Source organism: Poecilia reticulata, chromosome 18, assembly GCF_904066995.2.
Source record: "Poecilia reticulata chromosome 18, P_reticulata-male-v2, whole genome shotgun sequence".
Lineage (NCBI taxonomy): Eukaryota > Metazoa > Chordata > Actinopteri > Cyprinodontiformes > Poeciliidae > Poecilia > Poecilia reticulata.
In genome coordinates this window covers 26,376,351-26,401,275 of record NC_088847.1, presented here as the reverse complement: position 1 = coordinate 26,401,275, position 24,925 = coordinate 26,376,351, and the positions used below count along the sequence as shown (strand labels likewise).

Genomic DNA, 24,925 nt, shown 5'->3' with positions numbered 1-24,925 from the left:
AAAATGGAAAAAAAGAATGTAAATACGGAATTATCATAATTACAAATGAACAAATTTAGACTGAAGAAACACTTTCCTAAATCAATTTCTTTCAATATGTCGGAACAGGGTAGACTACAACCAGTCATATATGGTTTACTGCAGCTTCTTGACCTTAAAATGACACAACAGGCTCAGCAGATTGAAAATAACATTAGAACAAAGCTTGTGAACAAACAAGAGGTGCAGTTTTTTTAATGCTCAAAAGGCTGTAAAATAGCATTTTATCACCTCGTTCGCTCAAAACAAAGCATAAACAAATCTTAAATCATCGTAAAACCCAGGCTCTGACCGATGAGTTAAATGAAACACAGCAACTGTAAGAGGTTCCCTTCAAAAATATAATAAAATAAAACTTTGTGTAATTTAGAGCTCTGATCTGCAGAGTCAAACATGCCGTTTAACTGCAGTAAGCTGCTTGTTTGTAGTTAAATCAATGAGATCTATGCAAAACATTGGTGTAAAACATGCTACAACGCTGTTTGAAGGCCAACATGCAAAACAGGGTTGCTAATGCAAGTTAGCTTGGTCAGTTGACAAAAACAACTGACGTAAAAAAAAAAACATAAATCAACTAAATAAGTTAAACTAAATCTAAATTAAAACTGGAGCATAAATCTCCAGATCCAACTTGTCGTCTGACTGGTTTGGGGTTTGTAGTTTGTCCAATTCTCCACTAGGTGGAGCTAATTGTTCATTACATCAGTTCAAGCACATCCATGTCCTGCTGACCTGGCCTTCAGAGATCAATAAACATTTTATTAACTGTTTATTAGTGACTTATGTGGTTGAAATCTCAGATAAATATTTTCATTTCAGATTTTATTGGAATTTTATGTAATTGACAAAAAAAGTTTAATTCATAAAATAAATCTTTTATGGATAAAAAGTTGAAATCTGAATTAAATGCACTGATTTTTGTGGTTTTATTGACTAAATGTGAACAGGTCTTTCACAAGGCGCCGTTCATCATGCAGTTTGTTTTCACTCTGTTCAATGAAATACGGTGGGTATCAAAACGTAAGCCTCTGATTCTCCTGTGGTTAAAAGTGGAGGTATGTGACCTATGACCTCTGGCAACGGACGGCGCTGATGGAGGCAGACAGCTGACAGAAGGCGGACCGGAGGCGAAACCACTCCGCTCCACGCGCGTTCTGCAGCGGAGCCAGCCGAGCGTCAACATGGACAACATGGAGAACCTGTTCAACCCCAGGTACCAAACGGCTTCCGTCACCGACAAGCAACGCTTCTCACATCACGCTGCTCTGTTTCATTCCCAGATGTATCTTAAAAAGTAGCACTAGCTCACCTTTGTTTTCCAGATTAAGTCTTAAAGTAGAAACATTTTGGTCAACATTAGAGCAACAGCAGGTCTGGGTGTTTCATTTTTTCTGAGTTTCTTCCTCCTCTCCATGTGTTTCCCGGTCATTTCTGACTCTGTTGTCAGTGTCGTTACTGTACGTCCATGTGAGTGAGCTCCTCCAGCTCCAGGTATTTTTAGCACCAGGCCTGTTGCAGCTGTTGTGTCTCTGCCTGTCAGGAGCTCTGAGTGGGTTTGTTTAGCTGCCGTGGGAGGACGCAGGAACGGTTCCCACAGGACAAAAACACGCATGGGCAGCGTCAGAAGCCGCCGTATTTAAAACTATATTTTTATTAATCACCAACTACATTACTCTCTGTTAATCCGAAATGTTAATAAACAACAAACATGCATGGTTACGGAAGTAAACGTGAAGTTTTGGCTTTGTCACCTTTTCTGTTTTATCCACAGTTTTCTCTACAAGCTGCTGTTTTTTTTATCTTTAAGCAGTTATGAGGCACAAACCTTAAACTGCTGCTGCGTAAGTTACTCAGCAGGTTGTTGCTAGGTAACCAAAGAATAAGTGAGTTGCTAAGCAACAGAAGAGTGAGACAGTGAGTTAGTTGATGCCATAGACGTAATATGAGTAAACCCCGCATTGGCTGCTCCGGCGCAGGACATACGACGGCCATCTTGGAGAGGTCGTCCCTCCTACTTTGTTCAACCAAAACAGCAGAAGATGCCTCAGCACTGAGGGATATTGTTGTTCTGATAGATGGACTATTGATGTGAGGCTCCACAGACAATATTTCACAAGTAAGATGGACACATTATTGTGTATATTCTGTGATTAGAATATTACTTTACTGTATTTATGTCCACCGGCGAGATACCAGCTAATATTAGCTACAGTGCTTGGTGTAATACGGGTTCAGCCGCTATGAAGGATAACTGAGATTCTGTAAATCTAAAAAAATTAATTATTCTCTAACATTGACTTAGATTATCTGACACAAGAGCCTATATTAGAAATGAAACAATGTAACATATATTATAAAACTTATATTATGTGTTATAACATTCAAAAAAATAAAGGGAACACTTAAGTGTTCACTTAAGTGTTTAAGTGTTCCCTTTATTTTTTTGAGCAGTGTATGTATATACGTATATACTTTTTTTTTTTCAGCCGACAATTTCTATCTTCAGAGATTCAGCAGCTGAGATTGAGTCCAAAATCCAATGCCAGATTCACAAACTTTGCTGCCTCCCAAGGCAGCAAAGTTTACACAGGTGGTAAAGACCATTATTTATATGTAATTCTTTCACTAGTAAGATACATCCCAAATCTTTCGTTTTTGTTTTGAAAGTTTCATAAAGACATGATGTGAGGAAGAAGAGGGAGAATCTATAAAGAGAGACAGATTCACTGCAGCACGGATGAATCTGGCATTGGATTTTGGACTCAATCTCAGCTGCTGAATCTCTGAAGATAGAAATTGTCGGCTGAAAAAAAAAAGTATATACGTATATATATATATACACTGCTCAAAAAAATAAAGGGGACACTTAAACACTTAAGTGAACACTTAAGTGTTTAAGTGTATTATTCAGTATTAATCATTATTATATAAATATGTATTGATATTACTAAATAATTTATTAAATAAATTATGAATGGCTGTGTGCTCTGTAATATTCTCATCATACATTAATATCAGAATATTCCATCCCTATTCTATTGTTATAGCCACTAAGCACATTTAAATATGCTGAACTATGTATTAAAACATACTTAAATAATACAATTGTTTATAAATGTAGCTTTGATAGATGTTTGAATATGGTTTCCAGAAACAAAGTAGCGTGTTATGATCGATTAAATGCGCTGATACGCCATTGTGCTGCTAAACACATAACGCTGAGTGGAGAGGTGGACCTCTCCAAGATGGCCGCCCTAAATCTCGTCAGCGACAATAGGCGAGAGCGGCCATTAGGGTCTATCCTTATATCATGTCTATGGTTGATGTCACCAGCTTCGATCTGCTAGCTGTGAGAAGCTAAGTAGCTAAAGCCTTTCCTCTGTTTACATCTCCCAGAAGGCTGTGCGGTTCTGGATCGGAGTTTAGTGAATATTCTATTGTTATTGATTTATTCTTAAATCTGCTTTTGAGCTCATCTTGCCTAAATAAAATAAGCTGCCTAATAATTATGTATAACTCTTTGTTCATCTGAGGTCCAGTAGGTTGACTTCACAACACACACAAATAAAAAAAATAAATAATAATAAACGGAATTGGGAAACAGATCTGAGACAAATACGCGTTCATGCAAATTTCACAAGGACAAATCTGAAAAATTTACCACTTATTTAACCACCGGAAGTCCTTATATACCGCGTGCTGGTCGTCAAAACTTTATGCGCTTTGTTTGTACTTTATATACGTATTTTAAATAATTGGAAAGCTAAGGCTCTTGAGGTTCTAACAAATTATACAAATCATGGGGCACAGTAACTGTAGAAAGTGAACAGTTTCGTCAAACAACTAAGAAATGCAAAATAACGTCCAACTCACCGCCCAAAGTCTCCATCATTGACAGAACAGAAAAATCTCGAACAAAACTGTCTTTTTACGTCCGCAGTGGTCCAGTTAATCTAATCCGGTGAAGTTTGTTAGTCCGCAACAAGTCTGACGTCCACAATCTAAGATAATCTGCCACTGAAACCATTAAAAATTTCCTTCGTATCGAACTTTCTCTCAAATTTTAACCAATTTCCGTTAGCATGCTAATTTTGTCGCTTGGAGGGTATGGCAGGCCGATTTGACATAAAATCAGTTTCACCACACCAACATTCCAGACATCTGAAATCGGTTTGACTAGATGTATTTGTAAATTAAGATAGCTCTAATTACATTCTGACTAATTTAAATGACATCGGAATGTATGGAAGCTTTAATTCAACATATCTGCAATTAATTATTGACCATCTAAACTATATATTTCAGATATCAACAATTATATGATGACTAGTCAAAGTTACAATATCTCACCTTTTATCCGTAGCTACAATTTCAAACTGCAGTTCTGACTAGACAAAATTCTCCAAATGAATTCCCGATATCGTTAATTAAACAGCTTTTCTATGAGAAATATTCAGAATGAAATTTCAGACTCGTCACTGAAATCTTGAATTTGTATTCTGTATCATTTTGAAATATCAACAAAATAATGAAACGTGTAGAAAACTTAAAAGATATTTTTGAAAATGTTCTATTTTTAGTTTAATGAGCTGTCAGGACTCTTGTCTTTCCAAAGCCGTTTTTAAGTTTGTTGTGTTTGTCGGAGGTGAATAAGTAGGAAATAATTTGCCCATTTCTGAAACAGACTCTGCATGAGTTCTTCTGACATTTTATGATCATTTCATGCAGGAAGCTCTCGCGCTCATTCATGGTTTGATAAAAACAAACCTTTCTGGTCCGTTAGCTCTGACCTTTAGCTGCCCTGAGGCAGGCAGCGTCCGCTCAGATCTCATCTAAACATAAACATCTGATCCGGTCGTCTGGGATCAGATGACCGGATTGTCTCATTTGAATAATTATGTTTGCCTGAATATTGTTTCTGTTGGTCTGTAACCAGACTGATGGCATCTGAACCTGACAGAAAAGAGCATTTTAAATAGACATCTTTCCTTTTATGTAATAAAAAACAATCATTTTTTGTTCAAATACACTTATTTTAAAATAAAACGATAAACATTTCAACCACTTCTACAAAAATTATCAGTTTATTTCTTTAAGAGGGGAAACAGTTAGTGCTAATAACAACGCGCCAAACTGAAAACTGCTGCTAATATTTCAGATTGGCAGAAAACCTTTGACCTCTGACCTCTGTCAGCACACGGTTTGTTTTATTTGATGTTTTTTTTTTTTCCAGTCTGGCAGCGGCTCTGAAGAAACTGGACCCAGATGATGGAGAGCAGATCATGGAGTACTTTAAAACCCACGCGCTGCTGAGCAGAGACAAAGCCTGTAAGACCCCAAACCCTGAGAGTTTAATGACATCAACAGGTTAGAGGTCAGAGGTCAGCTCAGATGTGTTCATTATGAACATAATCCCACATTAATTTCAGGCTTTTAAAGCCTTTCAGCCGGGTTCAGGTCGCCCAGAACCTTAATGTTGACTGAAGCCAGTTTGGTTCTGGTTCTGTTGGGAGTCCAAACATGTTGGTTCTGGATGTTGAAGACTTTGAAGGCATGACCAGATATGCTTGGTGATTATTCACCAGTAACTCTGGTAACAAAACAGCTCTAACAAAATTATTTACATTTTAATTGGATTTCTTGCTTAACAAGAAAAAAAAAAGCGCATTTACAAAATTTTATTTTATTTTTTACCTTTTGCAGAATATCAAAGACGATCTGAACACATTTGTGATTGAAACTTGGCTCCTGTGGATCATTTCTAAAACACCACAACTGATTTAGTCAACTTTGAAGACTGATAGGTGACAGCAATGTTGTTCCTTATTTGTTTTTGAAAGGATGTAATGAATTCCTGCTTCATGTTGTCAGACAGGAACTATTTCATTCTGCAGGTCTGGCATTTCCACTAAAATGTAGCTAATCAGAAACATGCGAATTTTTAACAAACTTTAAAATGACACAAGAAAGAAAATGCAAAAAAATAAAAGTGCATTTTGTCTCATGATGGCCAGAAACATAAAAAAAAGTAAGGAAAAAAATGAATAAAGAGTCAAATATACTATTTTCACTCTCTTGTATTTCCCACACAGCGCCACCTTGTGGATAACATGATATCGTGTGTGTTGCAGTGCTGCAGGCGTCGGTCAGAGAGCAGAAGAAGCTGCTGGTTGAAAACGGCAAACTGAAAAAGGACATCGACCAGCTGAGGGGTCAGCTGCAGGACAAGCAGAGGAGACGCACCGGTACGGACTCTGAAAGAAACTACCGACGATTCAACAGCTTCAACGTTTACACCACCCTAAATAACATCTAAACTCTTTAACATCACCCTTAATAACATCTAAACTCTTTAACACCACCCTAAATAACATCTAAACTCTTTAACACCACCCTAAATAACATCTAAACTCTTTAACATCACCCTAAATAACATCTAAACTATTTAACACCACCCTAAATAACATCTAAACTCTTTAACATCACCCTAAATAACATCTAAACTCTTTAACATCACCCTAAATAACATCTACACTCTTTAACATCACCCTAAATAACATCTAAACTCTTTAACATCACCCTAAATAACATCTAAACTCTTTAACACCACCCTAAATAACATCTAAACTGTTTAATATCACCCTAAATAACATCTACACTCTTTAACATCACCCTAAATAACATCTAAACTCTTTAACATCACCCTAAATAACATCTAAACTCTTTAACATCACCCTAAATAACATCTACACTCTTTAACATCACCCTAAATAACATCTAAACTCTTTAACATCACCCTAAATAACATCTAAACTCTTTAACATCACCCTAAATAACATCTAAACTGTTTAATATCACCCTAAATAACATCTACACTCTTTAACATCACCCTAAATAACATCTAAACTCTTTAACATCACCCTAAATAACATCTAAACTGTTTAATATCACCCTAAATAACATCTACACTCTTTAACATCACCCTAAATAACATCTAAACTCTTTAACATCACCCTAAATAACATCTAAACTCTTTAACATCACCCTAAATAACATCTACACTCTTTAACATCACCCTAAATAACATCTAAACTCTTTAACATCACCCTAAATAACATCTAAACTCTTTAACATCACCCTAAATAACATCTACACTCTTTAACATCACCCTAAATAACATCTAAACTCTTTAACATCACCCTAAATAACATCTAAACTCTTTAACACCACCCTCAATAACATCTACACTCTTTAACACCACCCTAAATAACATCTAAACTCTTTAATATCACCCTAAATAACATCTAAACTCTTTAACATCACCCTAAATAACATCTAAACTCTTTAACATCACCCTAAATAACATCTAAACTCTTTAACACCACCCTAAATAACATCTAAACTCTTTAACATCACCCTAAATAACATCTAAACTCTTTAACATCACCCTAAATAACATCTAAACTCTTTAACACCACCCTAAATAACATCTAAACTCTTTAACATCACCCTAAATAACATCTAAACTGTTTAATATCACCCTAAATAACATCTAAACTCTTTAACACCACCCTAAATAACATCTAAACTCTTTAACACCACCCTAAATAACATCTAAACTCTTTAACATCACCCTAAATAACATCTAAACTCTTTAATATCACCCTAAATAACATCTAAACTCTTTAATATCACCCTAAATAACATCTAAACTCTTTAATATCACCCTAAATAACATCTAAACTCTTTAACATCACCCTAAATAACATCTACACTCTTTAACATCACCCTAAATAACATCTAAACTCTTTAACATCACCCTAAATAACATCTAAACTCTTTAACACCACCCTAAATAACATCTAAACTCTTTAACATCACCCTAAATAACATCTAAACTCTTTAACATCACCCTAAATAACATCTAAACTCTTTAACATCACCCTAAATAACATCTAAACTCTTTAACATCACCCTAAATAACATCTAAACTCTTTAACACCACCCTAAATAACATCTAAACTCTTTAATATCACCCTAAATAACATCTAAACTCTTTAACATCACCCTAAATAACATCTAAACTCTTTAACACCACCCTAAATAACATCTAAACTCTTTAATATCACCCTAAATAACATCTAAACTCTTTAATATCACCCTAAATAACATCTAAACTCTTTAATATCACCCTTAATAACATCTAAACTCTTTAATATCACCCTAAATAACATCTAAACTCTTTAATATCACCCTAAATAACATCTAAACTTTTTAATATCACCCTAAATAACATCTAAACTCCACCAGGTCAAAAAAGGATCCAATAGATGTTCCCATTGGGGACTGAGGAACCGTAAAGTTCTGAAGGAAGTTTTACGGAAATGTTTTTAACCTCTTGTAAACATGGCGGACAGCCTTAGACTTGAAATCTTGCTAAACTATAAGTTACTCAGATGCACTCAGTCATTGGCACATAATTACTGAGCTCAGGATCAATTCTTTCATCGATTTATTGCTGATTTAACATGTTTTCTTCCAGCCAAAGCGTTGTTCTCTCAGGCTCCGCCCCCTCGTCGTGTAAGCCCCGCCCACTCCAACCCTGACCCCGCCTCCCCTGCAGGAGCAACAGCTGCTGTTCCTCCAAACTGCCCTCCTCCCTCCGTTTCCTCTGGTGAGAGCAGAGACCGAGCAGGCAGGCGGAGGAGAGGAGAGAGGAAAGGTAAGAACAAACCAAAATAAACCAGCGGAAAATGAAACGACAGTCACGTTTTATACCCGTCTCGTAGCTCGTCCGGTCTCAGACCCGCTCTCTTTGGGGGCGGAGTCTCGCATCGATGCGTCACGTCTGGATCTGCGTGTCGGAAGAATCCTGAGCGTCCGGCGCCACCCGCTGGCGGAAGCCATGAGTGTTCAGGAAGTGGATGTGGGAGAAAACGCTCCGCGGACCGTCGTCAGCAAACTGGGAGGACTGCAAGATCTGGACCAGGTAGACCAGGGGTCCAAACTTTTTCCCGTGAGGGCCACATAACTTTTCCCTTCTCTGGTGGGGGGCGGAGTCAGAAAAAGTGTTACACGTTTATCACCTGCGCTGCCGGAAATTGTTGACAGGGGGAGGGGCAGGGGCTTCTCGATTGATTTTTACCCAGAAAGCACATGGGCAAAAACCGTCAGTGAAACGGTCACTGGGACTGACTGGTATATCTTCCATTGAGGGAAACCTGGAATGCGGCGTTCATAACAAACACGTGTTCATCTGCTCTACCGCTAGCAAACAACCGTACTGATTAAATGACATAAAAGTCAAGCAGTTCCCTAAAAGTCCAACAGATGGCAGCAATGCGCCATGCAAAACAAAACACCCACAGCCTACAGGACACACCCCCCGCCAAAGAGCCCCCTGGTGGTAGAAGAAAAATCCACATATAAACCGGAAAATACAATACATGAAAAAAAAAAAAAAAGCTCTCTGGTATTGTTCAGGGGGCCGGACCAAATGTGGCCCGCGGGCCGCAGCCTGGGGACCACCGAGGCAAACGCCAGGAAACAACATTATTATATCAGGTGTTTTGAATGAAAACTGAAACCTTTTTAGCTTAAATTTCCAAATTATGAAGTTAAACGTTTTCGTAACAAAATGTGACTTTTTCCTCAAACCCTTTTCAGTATGCCTCCAAATATTTCTGCTTATAAAATATAATTTTGATTTTGAAGGGTATTCAGAAATTAACCTAAACTATCAAAATAATAGGAAATTCCACTCAATTCTTCTACTTTGCGCTATATTTGTTTTTATTAAAATACAAATGTAAAAGATGAACATTTGATGTGAATGACTGGATTGTATATATGTAAGCAGTGAAATTAAATATTTATTTAAAAATTGTGCTGTCAAGTTTCCACTGGAATAAAAATAAAAACACATAATTAACTAATTAATAATATCTTGAAATCAAAATTTATTTTATTACGTTTTAAGATATATTGAATTAATTCCTACAATTATAATAAAGCTTTGGAAATCTAGATGCGATTGTTTCTTGTTTAAATAAGAAATGAAGGAAAAACCTGGATTTAATTAACTAGATTTTACACAAATAGAATGAATTTCACTTAATTTTGTGAATTTTGGAGTCATAATAATTCAAAATATGTCTGAAAATTGTATTTCTCTAGTAAATCATGCTAGCAGCTAACCAGAGTCAAGCTAACAGCTAATGATAAAGATGCTAGCTTAATCTGTACTGTGGGTTTTGTTCTTGGCTTGTATGTTTTCTAATCTTTTATTATTAATTAAAACTATTTAAATTTCCTCTCGGCAGCTGAAAGGCTCTCTTGGAGTGTTTCTATGCAACGTGAAGGCCTCTAAAATGAGGGGCGTGGCCTCGCGTGGCCGCCTCCTGTGTTGCTGCGCCTCTGACGTCATCACCGAGCTGCTGGCGCCGCCATCAGGCTCCGCCCCCGGAGACAGAATCACCTTCTTGAGCTACCCTGGTAACTATGGCGACAGTGTTCGGGTCATTTTCAGCCTTTTTTTACAACAGGCATCAACATTAGGATCCACCATGTTGCTTTAGGAGAGCCGGATGGTGAACTTTCATCCAAACAGAGGATCTGGGAGCTTCTGCTGCCTGACCTGCAGGTGGACGGCAAAGGTGTGGCCAACTACAAAGGCTGTGGGTTCGAGGTGAAGGGGAAGGGGCTCTGCAGGGCTCCATCTCTCACTAGCTGCGCCATCAGATAGAAAACTGCCCCCTTCTGGATCATTTGTGTACAAACACGTTTTCTGCTGCTGTTGTGGCTGCGAATGAACCGACAGACCAAAGGAAAAAAATACTTAAATAAACAAACAAAATTATGTTTTTTCTGTTGCTTTTTAATTATTTCGTGTTATTATTATTTTTATTATTTCAAATGCTGGTTATAGTTAACATGGCTGCCACTAAAGTTTCTTCAAACATGTTGGAAACTAAAATGATTAATTTGCACTTTTCAAAATATGCATTTTTTTTTTTTTTTTTTAGCATTTTAGTGAAATTTAACATTTATATTTGAAATATCTTCCAATTTCAGTGTTGACTGTCTTTTTTAACAAAGTTAAAGTTTATTGGTCTTTCAAAATACTACTCTAAAAATAAAATATTATCATTTATCGCAATAATTACGACATTTGCTGTTGTTACAGGCCTAAAAACAACATCAACATTGACGGTTTTGGTCCTCAGAATTTGTGTCAGAGTGATTGGTCTGGCATAAATTGCAGAGCTTCGTGATGGTTCTTCGCTGAGAGGCGGAGCAGTTGATCTCTTATTGGACGGCCTCTGATTGATGGCCAATCAGAGCTGTTGTCCAAAAACGAAGCCCCGCCCCCAACCTCTTCAGCCAGAGAGCTCAGCCAATCAGAGCTCTGGGTGAGGAACGCAGGCGGCTGAAGCCCCGCCTTCTCCAGGTGATCGGAGTGTGTGAAGACGAGCATGGCGTGACGACGCCAGTCTGGACCGAAGAGGCTCTGAAAGGCAAAAAAATGTTTTTAGAAAGTCTCAACATGTTTCTGAGAAGAAAATTAAGAAATGTGGATTATTTTTCCTATCAGGAAACGCGTTAGTATCCGCTAACACTGGAGCTAATTTTTAATTTAGTTAGCAATTTTGCTAGCTTAGCATATCTAGCTTCCCCTAAATACATTTTTTGGATAAATCCTGAATCGCTAATTTACTTGGCTGCTATGTGAGCTTTCTGTAAACTTCAGCATCTGTGTTGAAGGTCATGAATTATTGAAGTAGTTAGACGTTTATAACTTGTATGGCTCATTTCCGTTAGCTGACAGATGTGGAAAAATGATCACACTAAGCTAACATTACCACTAGCTTGTACTAGAACCAGTTGTTGGGAGAAATCATTTTTATTTGCCCAGATTATTTGACAAAATAAGCAGCTACTGAGTCAAACAAGCTTGATATAAAGTGGTATATTGGTAAACTTTAGTCTCTGCAGGAGCAGCAGACATTTTTCTATCCCAAAGGTACGAAAACACAGAAAGTAGCGGGCCACAAAACCGCCGCTAAGCGGAAATAGGTTGGGTTGAAATGCAGATTAATACATTTTGTTTCGTACCTCCGTGTGGCTCAGCAGCTGTGAGTTTTCGTCCAGCTGATCGACCCTCACCACGACCACCAGGACGTGAACGCCGCCGGGGCAGAGCTCCTGCAGGCCCTGTGGGCGGAGCTTCGCGGGGGGCGTGTCCACGACTCTGAGCACGAGGTCAGACTCCGCCCCCTGCCTCCTGAAATACGCCGGAAACTCCCTGCTGAGGACCTGGAGCTCCGTCGTCACGGAAACGCCAGAAACGCAGGTTCCCGTCCGGAACTCGTCCCCGCCTTTGAAACCCAGCGAGAAAAACGTCGTTAGAGTCGCATGAAAAAAAAAACAAAAAACCTGGACCTGGACGAAATTCTGCTTTTTACAGGACTGACCAATGAGAGCGTTCCCCACGGAGCTCCGCCCACTCTGCCTGTCTCCTAGCAACAGCACATTTAAAACGAGAACATCCCTTTGTCCGTCTCTTGGCTTTATCAGCCGACTCAGGACGTTGTCATGGAAACCAAGTTTGTCGCCCATCTGGCAAAACAACAACAACAACAACAACGTTTTTACAGCCCAGCAAACGGACAGCTTCTGTCTTTAGCTTTGATCCAGCCTCTGAGTCATCGTTACTGTCCTTCACGACGATAAAAACATTTAATAAAACGCTTCCTCACCTGGTCGTACCTGAGCCGGCGCAGCAGACAGACAGAGGCCGGGTTCCTGGTCCGGTCGGCGCAGGAGGAGTGGCTGCAGGTTAAAGTTCAACCCGTCTGTCGCTCCGCTCAGCGTTTATTGGCCCATAAAAGTGATAAACGTCTCTGCAGTTCCTCGCACTTCAGCGCTGACGTCAAGGTGAGTTGGCTTTTACCTGCTCTGACGTTGCAATAAAGCCAAAAAATAAAATGTAAATGTACTGATGTGACCTGCTGTCAGCGGACGCTCAGAGACTTTCACCGTTAAAATGTTGTTTTTCATGATCATAGGAGCCATTTATTCTTTTTAGCCGCTACAATGATCATCCAGTCAGTTAGTCATAAACTTTACAGTTATTTAATCTCCACTTCCTTCTCTTTAAACAAACTGTTTACATATCAGGCCCACATGCAGGCAGGTTCATTAATGTTTGATGCTAATCGATCCCCAAACTACGGCGCGCGGGACGGATCCGGCCCGCCTCCACATTTGATCCGGCCCCCTGACCAGTGGACCAGAGAGCATTCAGATTTTTTTTCATGTATTTTATGTGGATTTTTCTTCAACCACCTGTAGCAGGAAGTCCATCCATCCATCCATTTTCTTTCACCCTTGTCCCTCAGTGGGGTCAGGAGGTGCTGGTGTCTCTCCAGCTAACGTTCAGGGCGAGAGGTGGGGTCACCTGGACAGGTCACCAGTCTGTCGCAGGGCAACACAGAGACACACAACCATGCACACACACACTCATACCTAGGGACAATTTGGAGAGACCAATTAACCTGACAGTCATGTTGTTGGACTGTGGGAGGAAACCGGAGTACCTGGAGAAAACCCACCATGCACAGGGAGAACATGGAGACTCCATGCAGAGAGACCGGGAATCGAACCCAGAACCTTCTTGCTGCAAGGCAACAGCTCTACCAACTGCGCCACTGTGCAGCCCGCAGCAGGAAGTGTGTCCTGTAAACTGTGGGTGTTTTGTTTTGCATGGTGCATTGCTGCCATCTGTTGGACTTTTAGGGAACTGCTTGACACTTATGCTATGTACGGTTGTTTGCTAGCGGTAGAGCAGATGAACACGTGTTTGTTATGAACGCCGCATTCCAGGTCGAGTTCTTCGAAGCCTGTAAGTAGCAGCTTATACTTCAAAACGAGCCTTTATGTTAACATATGTTAGTTACTTTCCCTCAATGGAATATATACTAGTCAGTCCCAGTGACCGTTTCACTAACGGTTTTTGCCCATGTGCTTTCTGGGTAAAAATCAATCGAGGAGGCCCCCCGTCAACAATTTCCGGCGGCGCAGGTGATAACCGTGTAACATTTTTGATATGAACTGACTCCGCCCCCCACCAGAGAAGGGAAAAGTTATGTGGCCCTCACAGGAAAAGGTGGGGGACCCCTGCCACAAGGTGTCTGCGCATCCTTAAAAACTCTTAAATTCATGACTAAAATGAAACTTGGCCTTAAATTTGTTGATCACAGGTGTTAGATTTTGCCGTGGCAGGATTATTTAATGCTTTTTTGTTTTCTTTTTTTCTTGTAGGACTTTTCTGTTAGACAAAAGTTTGATTGAACATCTTTGCTTTCTGAGACTGTTGGCAGCTGATGCTACTGCTAACTAGCTGTCAAGCTAGCCAGTTAGCTCTTTGGCGTCTGCCATGGTTAAGTGGATTCTTGGGCCTCTTCGGTCCGGTTATACCGAATCACACAACTGAAAGCTAACCTTCAGAGCTCTGTCCTTGTTCTCGGATCAGATGAAACTAACCTGTGACATTAGCGAAACGGGGAAACGCGGATGGAAATGTGACGCCAACGCAGATTGGTGACCTGCTGCGGACGTGCCTGAACCGGGAAGCGACCCGGTGAGATTATCTTCACGGCAGCAGCAGCAGTCAAAGTCGGGACAGCGGTTCCTCTCAAACAGGAAGCTCAGGTTCTCCCTGGAGGAAAACCTGCAGAAGATCCCAATCAGATCAGGGAAGGCTGCAGGAAACGTGCGTTTTTCCACAAATCAGATATGCAACTTGGCTCATATGAACCTTGTTTTTCACAGCAAAGCTGTTTAAAATATGCTGCCAGACTCATTCAGCTGGACAAACGTAACAATATTAGCATTTAAAGTCTGTTAACAGCTGGGAGGGTTTAGTCTGGAGTCTTGTTTGGAAATGGAAATGTTGTATTTTTAGCTACAAGAATAATAATACACTTTTCTGCACTTATCTTAATTTTTTTTTTTACTTCTGAATTTTGTAATTTGGTGGTTGGTTGGAGTACGAGTCAAACTGACTTAAAATTAAATAAATAACGGCCGCGCAGGTCTAAATGACCTCTGGGAGTGAAACAGATGGACCAAGTGAAATGTGGTGATAAACCCAAAAAGTACAGAAAGTGGTGAATTAGAGAGGAAATTTGAGTTAATTAAAATGTAACTAACCTCTCTGAAAGCTAATTCCTCCCCAAATTAAAAAAAAAAAAATCCAACAAAAAGGTCAGAGCCGAAAACACACTGTGGGGATTGTAACCTGCCTCGCCACCAGGGGGAGCCGTGTGTCAGATGGTTTTATACTTTAACCAACAGAGTGGTGCAGTTTGACCCTCTGTTGTTTGACGGGTATAATTTAATGCGATTTTATCCTAATCTTTACATTAAGGTGAGATGAGACCCATAAGGGCAGAAAATGTGCTGAGAAACCCGGATGTTGTCCCCGTGTGGGAGTTTGGATTTTTATATTTTGAACTGATTGAGCTCTTTGATACGAAGAACTACGCTGGTGGTTCCCCAAATGGATTCTGGGTAATGAACCCAATGGGCCCGACCAGAACCCACCCAGCCTGAACCAAACTCTGATGGGGCCTCATGCGCCAGCTGGGTGCAAATTTAGCTCGACTTCTTATCCTGCAGGACCGGTTTAAGGGGTTAAACACAAAAACACGTGGCTCTTCAAAATGTCAGCATTTGAATCTCAGTATCTAATTACAACTCTAGAGCATGAATGAAACTGGAGCTGTTATAAAACCAGTTTCAGTTCGGGAGCTCGTGTTTGTGTTTAAACTTATAAATCTCAGGTGTGAAACATTTTAGCTAATCAGTTCATCACAACTTCTAGATGGTAATATTCCCTCCAATGTCTTTAAGTGTTCAATCCTTTGTTTTTCAACCACATATATACATTTCTTTCCCACTTTTTAACAACTTTCCCCCCAATCCTGACTGGTTTCAAAACAAACTTTGATTTTCATGTTTGGAAATTAAATTTACCTGCTTAAATAAGGAGGTATTTTTATATTCATGACTTTTTGCGCCCACTGCCTTCAGTACATGCCGTAGTTTTCCTTAAATGCACTTTATATCATCATATAAAGTGCATTTAAGGAAAACTATGGCTCATAAATAATATAAGTTAAAACTAGAAATTACAAACAGCTTAGTAAATGACAGAGGATTTTTTAAAATCTTTTTTTTCATTTTGTGTGTTTAATCTATCAATAATCTGGACTAATAAGGTTATTTATCACAATAATATGGTGAATTTCTTTCATGTATGATTATTATTTCTTCTTTTAAAATATATTTTTATATTTTAAAAATATATTTAAAAATATATTTTTAAAAATATATTTTTAAAATATAAAAATATATTTAAAAATATATTTTTAAATATATTTTTAGCTAAAATTTATAGCTAAATTTTAGCTAAATTTATAGCTAAATTTTAGCTATAAAATTTTAGCATTTTATAGCTAAAATGCTATAATCAAAGATAATCAAAGATTATAGCATTTTAGCTAGCTAAGCTAACAGCTACTACACGCTAGCTGCTAGCAAAAAGATAAAGTCAAATATAGATAAAATGTATATAAAATCAGGTGTTCTTGAGACCAACATTAGATCTTTGACCCATGATGTCAACAGTTTGAAACTCATGACTGGAAATGTTTTAATCCAGGGAGAGACTGTTAGCTTAAATGTACTCAAGGAGCTAGCTAGCTTAGTCAGCTAGCGTAACATATTGGTAGAAATTAAGCAGTGAAAAGGTAAATAAGGTTCAGAGGTCTTGTGTAGTAAGTGTGATTTTACTATTGTACAAAACAGAAAACTGTAGCAAGAAACAAATTTAATCACAAAACATTTTTAACTTTCAGTTAAACTGAATAAATGTGAATAATTACACAGATTTACCACAAAATACAACATTTATGTAAAAATAATTCTTTCAAAATATCAGTGCAATAAGACATATGCAGTCTAGAAAGAATTAATTCATTTTTTAGTTTTTACTCAGAGAAAAAACCCAGTAAAATTAGCTAAAAACGTAAAAAGTTTGACAACATTTACATAAAATGTTATTATAAGTTTAAAACAGAAATATACATGAACGGATTCTAACAATGGTGAACGGCTGGATGGGGGTCAGAGCGACAAAACCTGTTTACATGTCTGTGGTCTAAAGATGGAATAGTTATTTAATTAAACATCCACATTTTCAGGAATGTTGACTAAATTTGGTTAATATTTTCTGTAGCTCAACAAACATCATTAGCTTAACTCGGTTTCTCCGGGTTTGACTTTCGGACCTTGTAGATTTACTGCCGAGCAGCTGAAAAGCTGAAACCAATGTGTGAATTACGTCAGATAAGCATCAACATTTGCCCCTGTGCTGCTGGGGCCAAAGGGGTCAGACTGGATTTCAAAGCGGTTTGGCTCGTCCAGACGCCCTGGAGGAAATCACATCCCAACCTCAGAGGGTTTCGCGTCTCCTTCAGCTGGCGTGACAGGAAGCCGCTGACCTTTAAGGAGACGCTGCTGAGGGAGTAAGCAGGAATGCTATTCACTCTTTCTTTTACAAATGTCTCTGCCTCCCGTTGCCTCTGGCCTCGATCACAGACACAGAGCAGCTTTTGCTCTGTCCATCCTTCCATCAGTCCGTTTTTCTCCCCGTTTGTCCAACTCATCTCCTCTGACACACGTGGAGTCTCGTCTTGGCCGCCACGGAAGACGACGAGGTTGCGGCCGGCATCGAGGTGTGAGGAGAAACGTGCCGAGACACGGAAGGGAAAACCTCAAACTTGGGTTTCACGGCTTGGTCCCGCAGTGAAGCCGGCCGTGTTGGAGCAGTCTGGCTGTTTGGGTTCGGCGCGGCCCGGCAGGTGAGTCCGTCGCCGCAGGAGCAGCGCTGGAACAGCTCCAAGCCCTGGTGGCCCTTACGCCGCTGGCGCGTGCAGACCTGGCCCTCCCGCAGCACCGGCTTGCAGATCCGGGCCCAGAAGTGGCGGGCGCAGCACAAAGTGTCCGAGCAGTCAGAGGAGCGCAGGCACGGGTCGCCCAGCTGACCTGGAACCAACACACTGAACCGTTAGCTGAAAATCCACTGGTCCGAAAACCACAGCCAACCGTCGTTGACCATCACACTTCCTGTTTGACTTGATGTTTTTAAGCTTGACTGAACTGAAAGCTTGCAAAACAGGCAAGTGAATCAGCGCTTTGCAACTCCAGAGACGTTTATTCAGGGGAAACTAAATGTGATGAACGTTTTCCACTAACCAAAAGTGGAAAATCAGCTTCAGATTGGTCCAGATAATTTGTCGATACAGTTTGGTTCATTTTTGGAGGCATGAAATCATAATCAGGCTCTGATGCAAACCATCCGACTGCCTGGAAAGCCCACTTGGTCCGATGCAAACCGAAGAACCAACCACTGTTGGGTCGACCGATCACGTCTGCTCTCTGAGCTTTATGTGGCTTTACTCAGCTAAAACTTTACCAAACAAGAAAGTTAATTAGTTCTTTACAATTTGTCCCGAAAAATTAATTTAGTGGAAAAGTCCGACCAAAACAAACGAGCTAGCCCAGCGCTAGCAGGAGAAATGACTCCTTTTATCAACCCACTAAAATCTGACATCACTCTGTTGTTTCCATTTAATGGACGAGTTGCATTTAGTCTCTTCAGAGGCGTTTGTGTCGTTTCCTTCAGCGGTTCTTGGCGCAGCGCCCCCACAGGTCAGGAGGGGAACAGGTTTGTTTTAAAGGGTTTGGTTGGTTTTACTCAGCCTGACTGACGAACACAGAAAACTGAAGCTCTTTACGACAACATCCCTGAAATAAAAACTTAAACTCACCTCTACCAGACGACCCGTTAAGGTTCACCCTCCCTCGTTTCCTCCATCCTCTCTTAGACGGCGGCGGGTTCACGTGTCCACCAGCGTCCAGGACACTCTGAGACCAAAACCCGACCAGCTCAGCAACACAAATGTCTAAAAAACAAGTAAAAAAAAACAACAATCTACGTTAAAATTCTTCATATTTTCCAACTGTACGACCATCATTTTGAAAGCAGGCCTTACTGCTGCTGCAGCGGTTGCCGGGGCAACACATGCTATCCCTGAGGCAGCGCCTGCTCCTCCTGCGGCAGGCGTGGCAGCGGGAGTGGGCGGGGCCTGCGGGCGGGACGTGGCAGTAGTTTCCCTCGGTGCACTCCAGGTCGCTCATGCACTGGTAAAGCTGAACAACCAAGTTTACAACAAATATTCCCGACTATCCAGGACGTTTCAAACCAAACAGTGAGAAACTTTGTCAACACATTTCAACAGACCATGCAGGGAAGTCTGGGACATTTCATGCAACTTAATGATTCTGGTTTGTTGAGGTAACATTTAATTGTAGAAATTATTGAGATGAACTGGTACAATCTGAAGCGCTGTAGCAGATTAGGATGTAGATTAAGAAGCTTTATGATGAAGCATTTGTTGGAGGAGACGCAGCATCCATCCATCCATCCATCCATCCATCCATCCATCCATCCATCCGTCTGCACTTTATTGACTTTAACCAGTCATGCTAACGCGATACAACACAAAGATGGATATAAACACAGTAATAACTGTAAAACAGACCAGATAGGAGGAAACGTAACAACCACAGCAATGGAAGCTAACAGGAATCAGAAATCAGACACCAAGCCGGCAGTGGTGGGAAGTAACGAAGTACAAGTACGTCGTTACTGTACTTAAGTACAATTTTCGTGTATCTGTACTTTACTTAAGTAGATTTAATAATGGATACTTTCTACTTTTACTCAGTGGCGCAACTACACATTATTCAGGTGGATGCGAAAACATAGATCGGCGCCCCCCACCACCCAACCCCCCGAGGGACGGATCGTCAGGGTGAAGGAGCGACGCTCTCACCCCCCCCGAGGCGACGATACGTGAAGGGTAAAACTCGCTACATTTACCTCGTTATGTGCGCGAGGTGAAGGAGCGTAAGGCGCGCCGAAGTGTATGGAAAAACAATCATCGGCGCGCCGCCCCCTCCAGACGGGGTTTTGGCGCCCCCTCTGGTGCTGCGCCCCTATGCGTTGCATACCCTGCATACCCACTTTTTGCGCCACTGCTTTTACTCCACTACATTTTACAGTAAGTATCTGTACTTTCTACTTCACTACATTTCTACAGAACTGTCGCGTTAGGGTTAGGGTTGTTACAGAGTAAACTCAATAAAAACAGGCTTTATCTGTGGCCTTGTTCATTAAAATGGCACATTACTGATGTATTAAAATTAAATACGATCGGTTCACTTAATGATATTAGTGATTAGGCAATGCATTCAGCAAGTACTTTTACTTTTAATACTTAAGTATTTTTAAAAGCCAGTACTTTTTTACTTTTACTTAAGTAAAATGTTAATGTGGTACTTTGACTTTTACTTAAGTACATTTTTGTCTGTGTATTTGTACTTTTACTTAAGTAAATTTTTTGAGTACTTTCTCCACCACTGCAAGCCGGTTAGCATACATGCTAACTGTGAGAATAAACTACACTTCAAGTAGGAAAACATCCATTTCCAGTTATGATCTATAGAGCTAAAATGCTGAGAGCTTTTATTTTGAAAATCTTTTTCTCTTGGTTATTCTTGGTTATAAAAATATAGCGTTCAGATATTAAGTTACTCTTTTGAGCCTCTATTTTCGATGTTAACTCTTTAAATTTAACTTCCATCCAATAATCAGGTTGCTTTAGTTATTTTTTTTTTACTGAAACTGAAAAATGTCCCAAAATCCAGTCAGAAATCCTCCAGATTCTGCCCTCATTTGTTAATTTGTCATCATTTTTGCTGCTTTTCCATTTATTTCCTAAAATATTCACACGCGATCGATGTTAGGAAAATGGATTTAAAAACACGAAAACAATAAACTCTCAGGGATTTTGCATAAATTTAACTAAAGAAACTGGAACAAGCTGAAAGTCGGTAACTTAAAAATCTAAGTTCCTCCCTTCACATGAGCAGAACTATTTTCACGCTGTGGTTCATGTTCGGGTTTATTTTACCTACATTTTGGTTTATTTTACCTACATTTTGGTTTATTTTACCTACATTTTGGTTTATTTTACCTACATTTTGGTTTATTTTACCTACATTTTGGTTTATTTTACCTACATTTTGGTTTATTTTACCTACATTTTGGTTTATTTTACCTACATTTTGGTTTAATTTTGGTTTATTTTACCTACATTTTGGTTTATTTTACCTACATTTGGGTTATTTTACCTACATTTTGGTTTATTTTACCTACATTTTGGTTTATTTTACCTACATTTTGGTTTATTTTACCTACATTTGGGTTATTTTGGTTTATTTTACCTACATTTTGGTTTATTTTCTCTACATTTTGGTCTATTTTACCTACAGTTTGGTTTATTTTCTCTACATTTTGGTTTATTTTACCTACATTTTGGTTTATTTTCTCTACATTTTGGTCTATTTTACCTACATTTTGGACTCTTTAACTTTGCATCAGATCTCAGGTATCCACAGTTTGTGCTGGTTTCACTCACCGTCAGGTCCACGCCGGGTCCCCACGCGCTCCTGTTCACGGGCAGCGCGTGACCTTCCGTCAGGATCACGGTTCTGATGGATTTCAGGCGGACGCGCGCGTCCACGCGGAGGAGCGCGGCCCCGACGCCAAACATCAGCACCAACTGGAGGCACCTGCGTGAAGCTGACACCCCACCCACGTCAAAAAATCCAGCAAATAGTCTGAATGGTTAGTGCTCCGTTTGTGCAGGTTTGTGCCGTTAAAATTTTCGTTTGTGCAGTTTTGGTTTCTGAGATATTAAAAGTTATAATTTTGGCCGATGACGTCACCATCCCCCCATATCGCTCCAAAACAAACCAAAGTGGGCTAGTTCGTTAGTGCTACGTTTGTGCAGGTTTGTGCCGTTAAAATTTTCGTTTGTGCAGCTTTCGTCTTTGAGATATTAAAAGTTATAATTTTGGCCGATGACGTCACCATCCCCCCATATGCTCCAAAACAAACCAAAGTGGGCTAGTTCGTTAGTGCTCTGTTTGTGCAGGTTTGTGCCGTTAAAATTTTCGTTTGTGCAGCTTTCGTCTTTGAGATATTAAAAGTTATAATTTTGGCCGATGACGTCACCGTCACCCTATCATGTTCCAAATCAAACCTAAGTGTGGGCTACTTCTTGTAATTCTTCAGATTCTCAGCTGTTGTACAATGTGTACATTTTGTTTTGAACTTCAATAAAGACTTAGAACAAGAAAAAATGTGTCTCATTTCAAGAAATGTTTTAAGATAGCAATGTTTTTTCACGAACGTAGCGCACAATAATTGAATCCTGCTAATAAAGGACATGCAGCCTGACCCTAACGTAATGTGTATAACCTGTTCAACTGTGCTTTGATTTCGGAGGTGGTCTGAAGAATTATATTCACATTGTTGATGTACTGTCTGCTGATTATGCAGCAAACGTGTAAAAAAATTACATGAGCCTATAAAGGCCAATTTGCTAGTTGAGCATTAATTTGATTTTACCTTGTTAAAAAATCAAAATCGGGGTTGAAAAAATTCCAAAAATGACTTATTCAAAACGATTTGAGACCGCTAGAATATTAACGAGAGGTTGAAATTACACTTGCTCTGCAAAACAAGATGGGAGGGGGGGGGCAGGAGGCTCACTACAGTGTGGGTGGAGCCAATCCCAGTTGTGTGAGAACTATGTCAAAGTTCGCAAAACATGTCTCCTTGAAGCCCATACACATTTAATTTAAGAAATTGGATGAAATGAAAGTCGTTGCATTGAAACTATATTTACTAAATATTAAGTACATTACTTGGATGAACTTTGAAATAATGACACATTTCCGTTTTACTCGGCAAAATCTTTGCTCAAGCAACTAGCAAATTGGCCTTTATAGGCTCATGTAATTTTTTTACACGTTTGCTGCATAATCAGCAGACAGTACATCAACAATGTGAATATAATTCTTCAGACCACCTCCGAAATCAAAGCACAGTTGAACAGGTTATACACATTACGTTAGGGTCAGGCTGCATGTCCTTTATTAGCAGGATTCAATTATTGTGCGCTACGTTCGTGAAAAAACATTGCTATCTTAAAACATTTCTTGAAATGAGACACATTTTTTCTTGTTCTAAGTCTTTATTGAAGTTCAAAACAAAATGTACACATTGTACAACAGCTGAGAATCTGAAGAATTACAAGAAGTAGCCCACACTTTGGTTTGTTTTGGAGCGATATGGGGGGATGGTGACGTCATCGGCCAAAATTATAACTTTTAATATCTCAAAGACGAAAGCTGCACAAACGAAAATTTTAACGGCACAAACCTGCACAAACAGAGCACTAACGAATTAGCCCACTTTGGTTTGTTTTGGAGCATATGGGGGGATGGTGACGTCATCGGCCAAAATTATAACTTTTAATATCTCAAAGATGAAAGCTGCACAAACGAAAATTTTAACTGCACAAACCTGCACAAACGGAGCACTAACGAACTAGCCCACTTTGGTTTGTTTTGGAGCATATGGGGGGATGGTGACGTCATCTGCCAAAATTATAACTTTTAATATCTTAAAGACAAAAACTGCACAAACGAAAATTTTAACTGCACAAACCTGCACAAACGGAGCACTAACGAACTAGCCCACTTTGGTTTGTTTTGGAGCATATGGGGGGATGGTGAACTCTAGATGACCTAAAAAATAATGTTTAATATCTCAGAAACCAAAACTGCACAAACGAAAATTTTAACGGCACAAACCTGCACAAACAGAGCACTAACGAACTAGCCCACTTTGGTTTGTTTTGGAGCGATATGGGGGGATGGTGAACTCTAGATGACCTAAAAAATAATGTTTAATATCTCAGAAACCAAAACTGCACAAACGAAAATTTTAACTGCACAAACCTGCACAAACGGAGCACTAACGAACTAGCCCACTTTGGTTTGTTTTGGAGCGATATGGGGGGATGGTGAACTCTAGATGACCTAAAAATAATGTTTAATATCTCAGAAACCAAAACTGCACAAACGAAAATTTTAACGGCACAAACCTGCACAAACGGAGCACTAACCATTCAGACTATTTGCTGGATTTTTTGACGTGGGTGGGGTGTCAGCTTCACGCAGGTACTGGAGGCTCATCGCTGCGGGACGCGACGATCCTCAGATTTATGTCCAGGTTTAAGCGCTAAAGTCACAGAAGGGTTAATAATAACAACAGACACACCTGTGAGCGCGTGCGGGTCAGTAACACGAACACACCTGCTGCTGGAAGATGCTCCGGTTCGCTCAGGTGAGGCGAACCCGCAACCTGATCCATTTATAGGCTGGCCCCGGTCCGCCCCGCAACCCTCCCCGCCACACCTCCCGCGCGCATCGATACCCGCAGCCATCGATACGGAGGCTGCAGATGGACATGTTTGGATTAGGACGTTTTGGTTCAACAGCAGCTGCACTGAAAAAAGGAGAATGTAGCTCCAACTTAAAAAAATAAAAGTTTGTTATGTAACCAAACTGAATTTATTCACTTTTCTAAACTTGACAACTTGATAAACTTATTTGTTTAAACTTAATTTGATTACTTGTAGCAAATTAGCAGAATTTTAAAAAAGTTGGTTCACCTGTTGTTTTTTTTTAGTGTAGATGGATGAGAAACAGACTTTAATTCAGAATAATCATAAAACTTTGTTAAATTTCACTATGTCTCATAAGTTTTATGTCTTTACAAACACATGAACTATAACCCAACTTGTAACTAATTAAAATAAAACTGACTGAAAAAATAGAA

The 24,925-nt window shown here is 39.6% G+C and overlaps 4 protein-coding genes across 5 annotated transcripts in view; 1 reads left to right on the top strand and 3 right to left on the bottom strand.

Annotated features, from left to right (window-relative positions):
• The window catches only part of LOC103480961 (phosphatidylcholine:ceramide cholinephosphotransferase 2-like), a 15,585-nt gene extending 11,569 nt beyond the window's left edge, over positions 1-4,016 (bottom strand). Inside the window, exon 1 of the mRNA XM_008436177.3 lies at positions 3,913-4,016. The gene's annotated coding sequence lies outside the window, so the exon portion shown is untranslated. The remainder of the gene's footprint in view (positions 1-3,912) is intronic.
• aimp1b (aminoacyl tRNA synthetase complex interacting multifunctional protein 1b) lies at positions 1,105-24,925 on the top strand. Of its 2 annotated transcripts, none has more exons than XM_081599821.1 (9): positions 1,105-1,252; positions 5,273-5,367; positions 6,171-6,284; positions 8,582-8,761; positions 8,829-9,028; positions 10,362-10,533; positions 10,617-12,975; positions 21,657-21,800; positions 24,274-24,925. In XM_081599821.1, the coding sequence occupies exons 1-7, from the start codon at positions 1,221-1,223 to the stop codon at positions 10,781-10,783; spliced, it is 960 nt and encodes a 319-aa protein (XP_081455947.1). In that variant the 5' UTR covers positions 1,105-1,220; the 3' UTR covers positions 10,784-12,975; positions 21,657-21,800; positions 24,274-24,925. The 2 variants fall into 2 exon arrangements, with proteins under 2 accessions (XP_081455947.1, XP_081455945.1); XM_081599819.1 differs by having other exon boundaries at positions 8,829-9,055.
• Positions 11,115-12,883, bottom strand: LOC103480963 (GTPase IMAP family member GIMD1-like). Its single transcript, XM_008436178.3, has 4 exons — positions 12,798-12,883; positions 12,513-12,657; positions 12,154-12,416; positions 11,115-11,548 (listed from the first exon to the last, which is right to left on the bottom strand). Exons 2-4 carry the CDS (start codon positions 12,655-12,657, stop codon positions 11,273-11,275), a joined length of 684 nt encoding a protein of 227 aa, XP_008434400.2. The 5' UTR covers positions 12,798-12,883; the 3' UTR covers positions 11,115-11,272.
• On the bottom strand, positions 17,342-24,530 carry LOC103480964 (dickkopf-related protein 2-like). Its single transcript, XM_081599101.1, has 5 exons — positions 24,365-24,530; positions 21,651-21,814; positions 19,161-19,317; positions 18,936-19,070; positions 17,342-18,150 (listed from the first exon to the last, which is right to left on the bottom strand). Exons 1-5 carry the CDS (start codon positions 24,528-24,530, stop codon positions 17,768-17,770), a joined length of 1,005 nt encoding a protein of 334 aa, XP_081455227.1. The 3' UTR covers positions 17,342-17,767.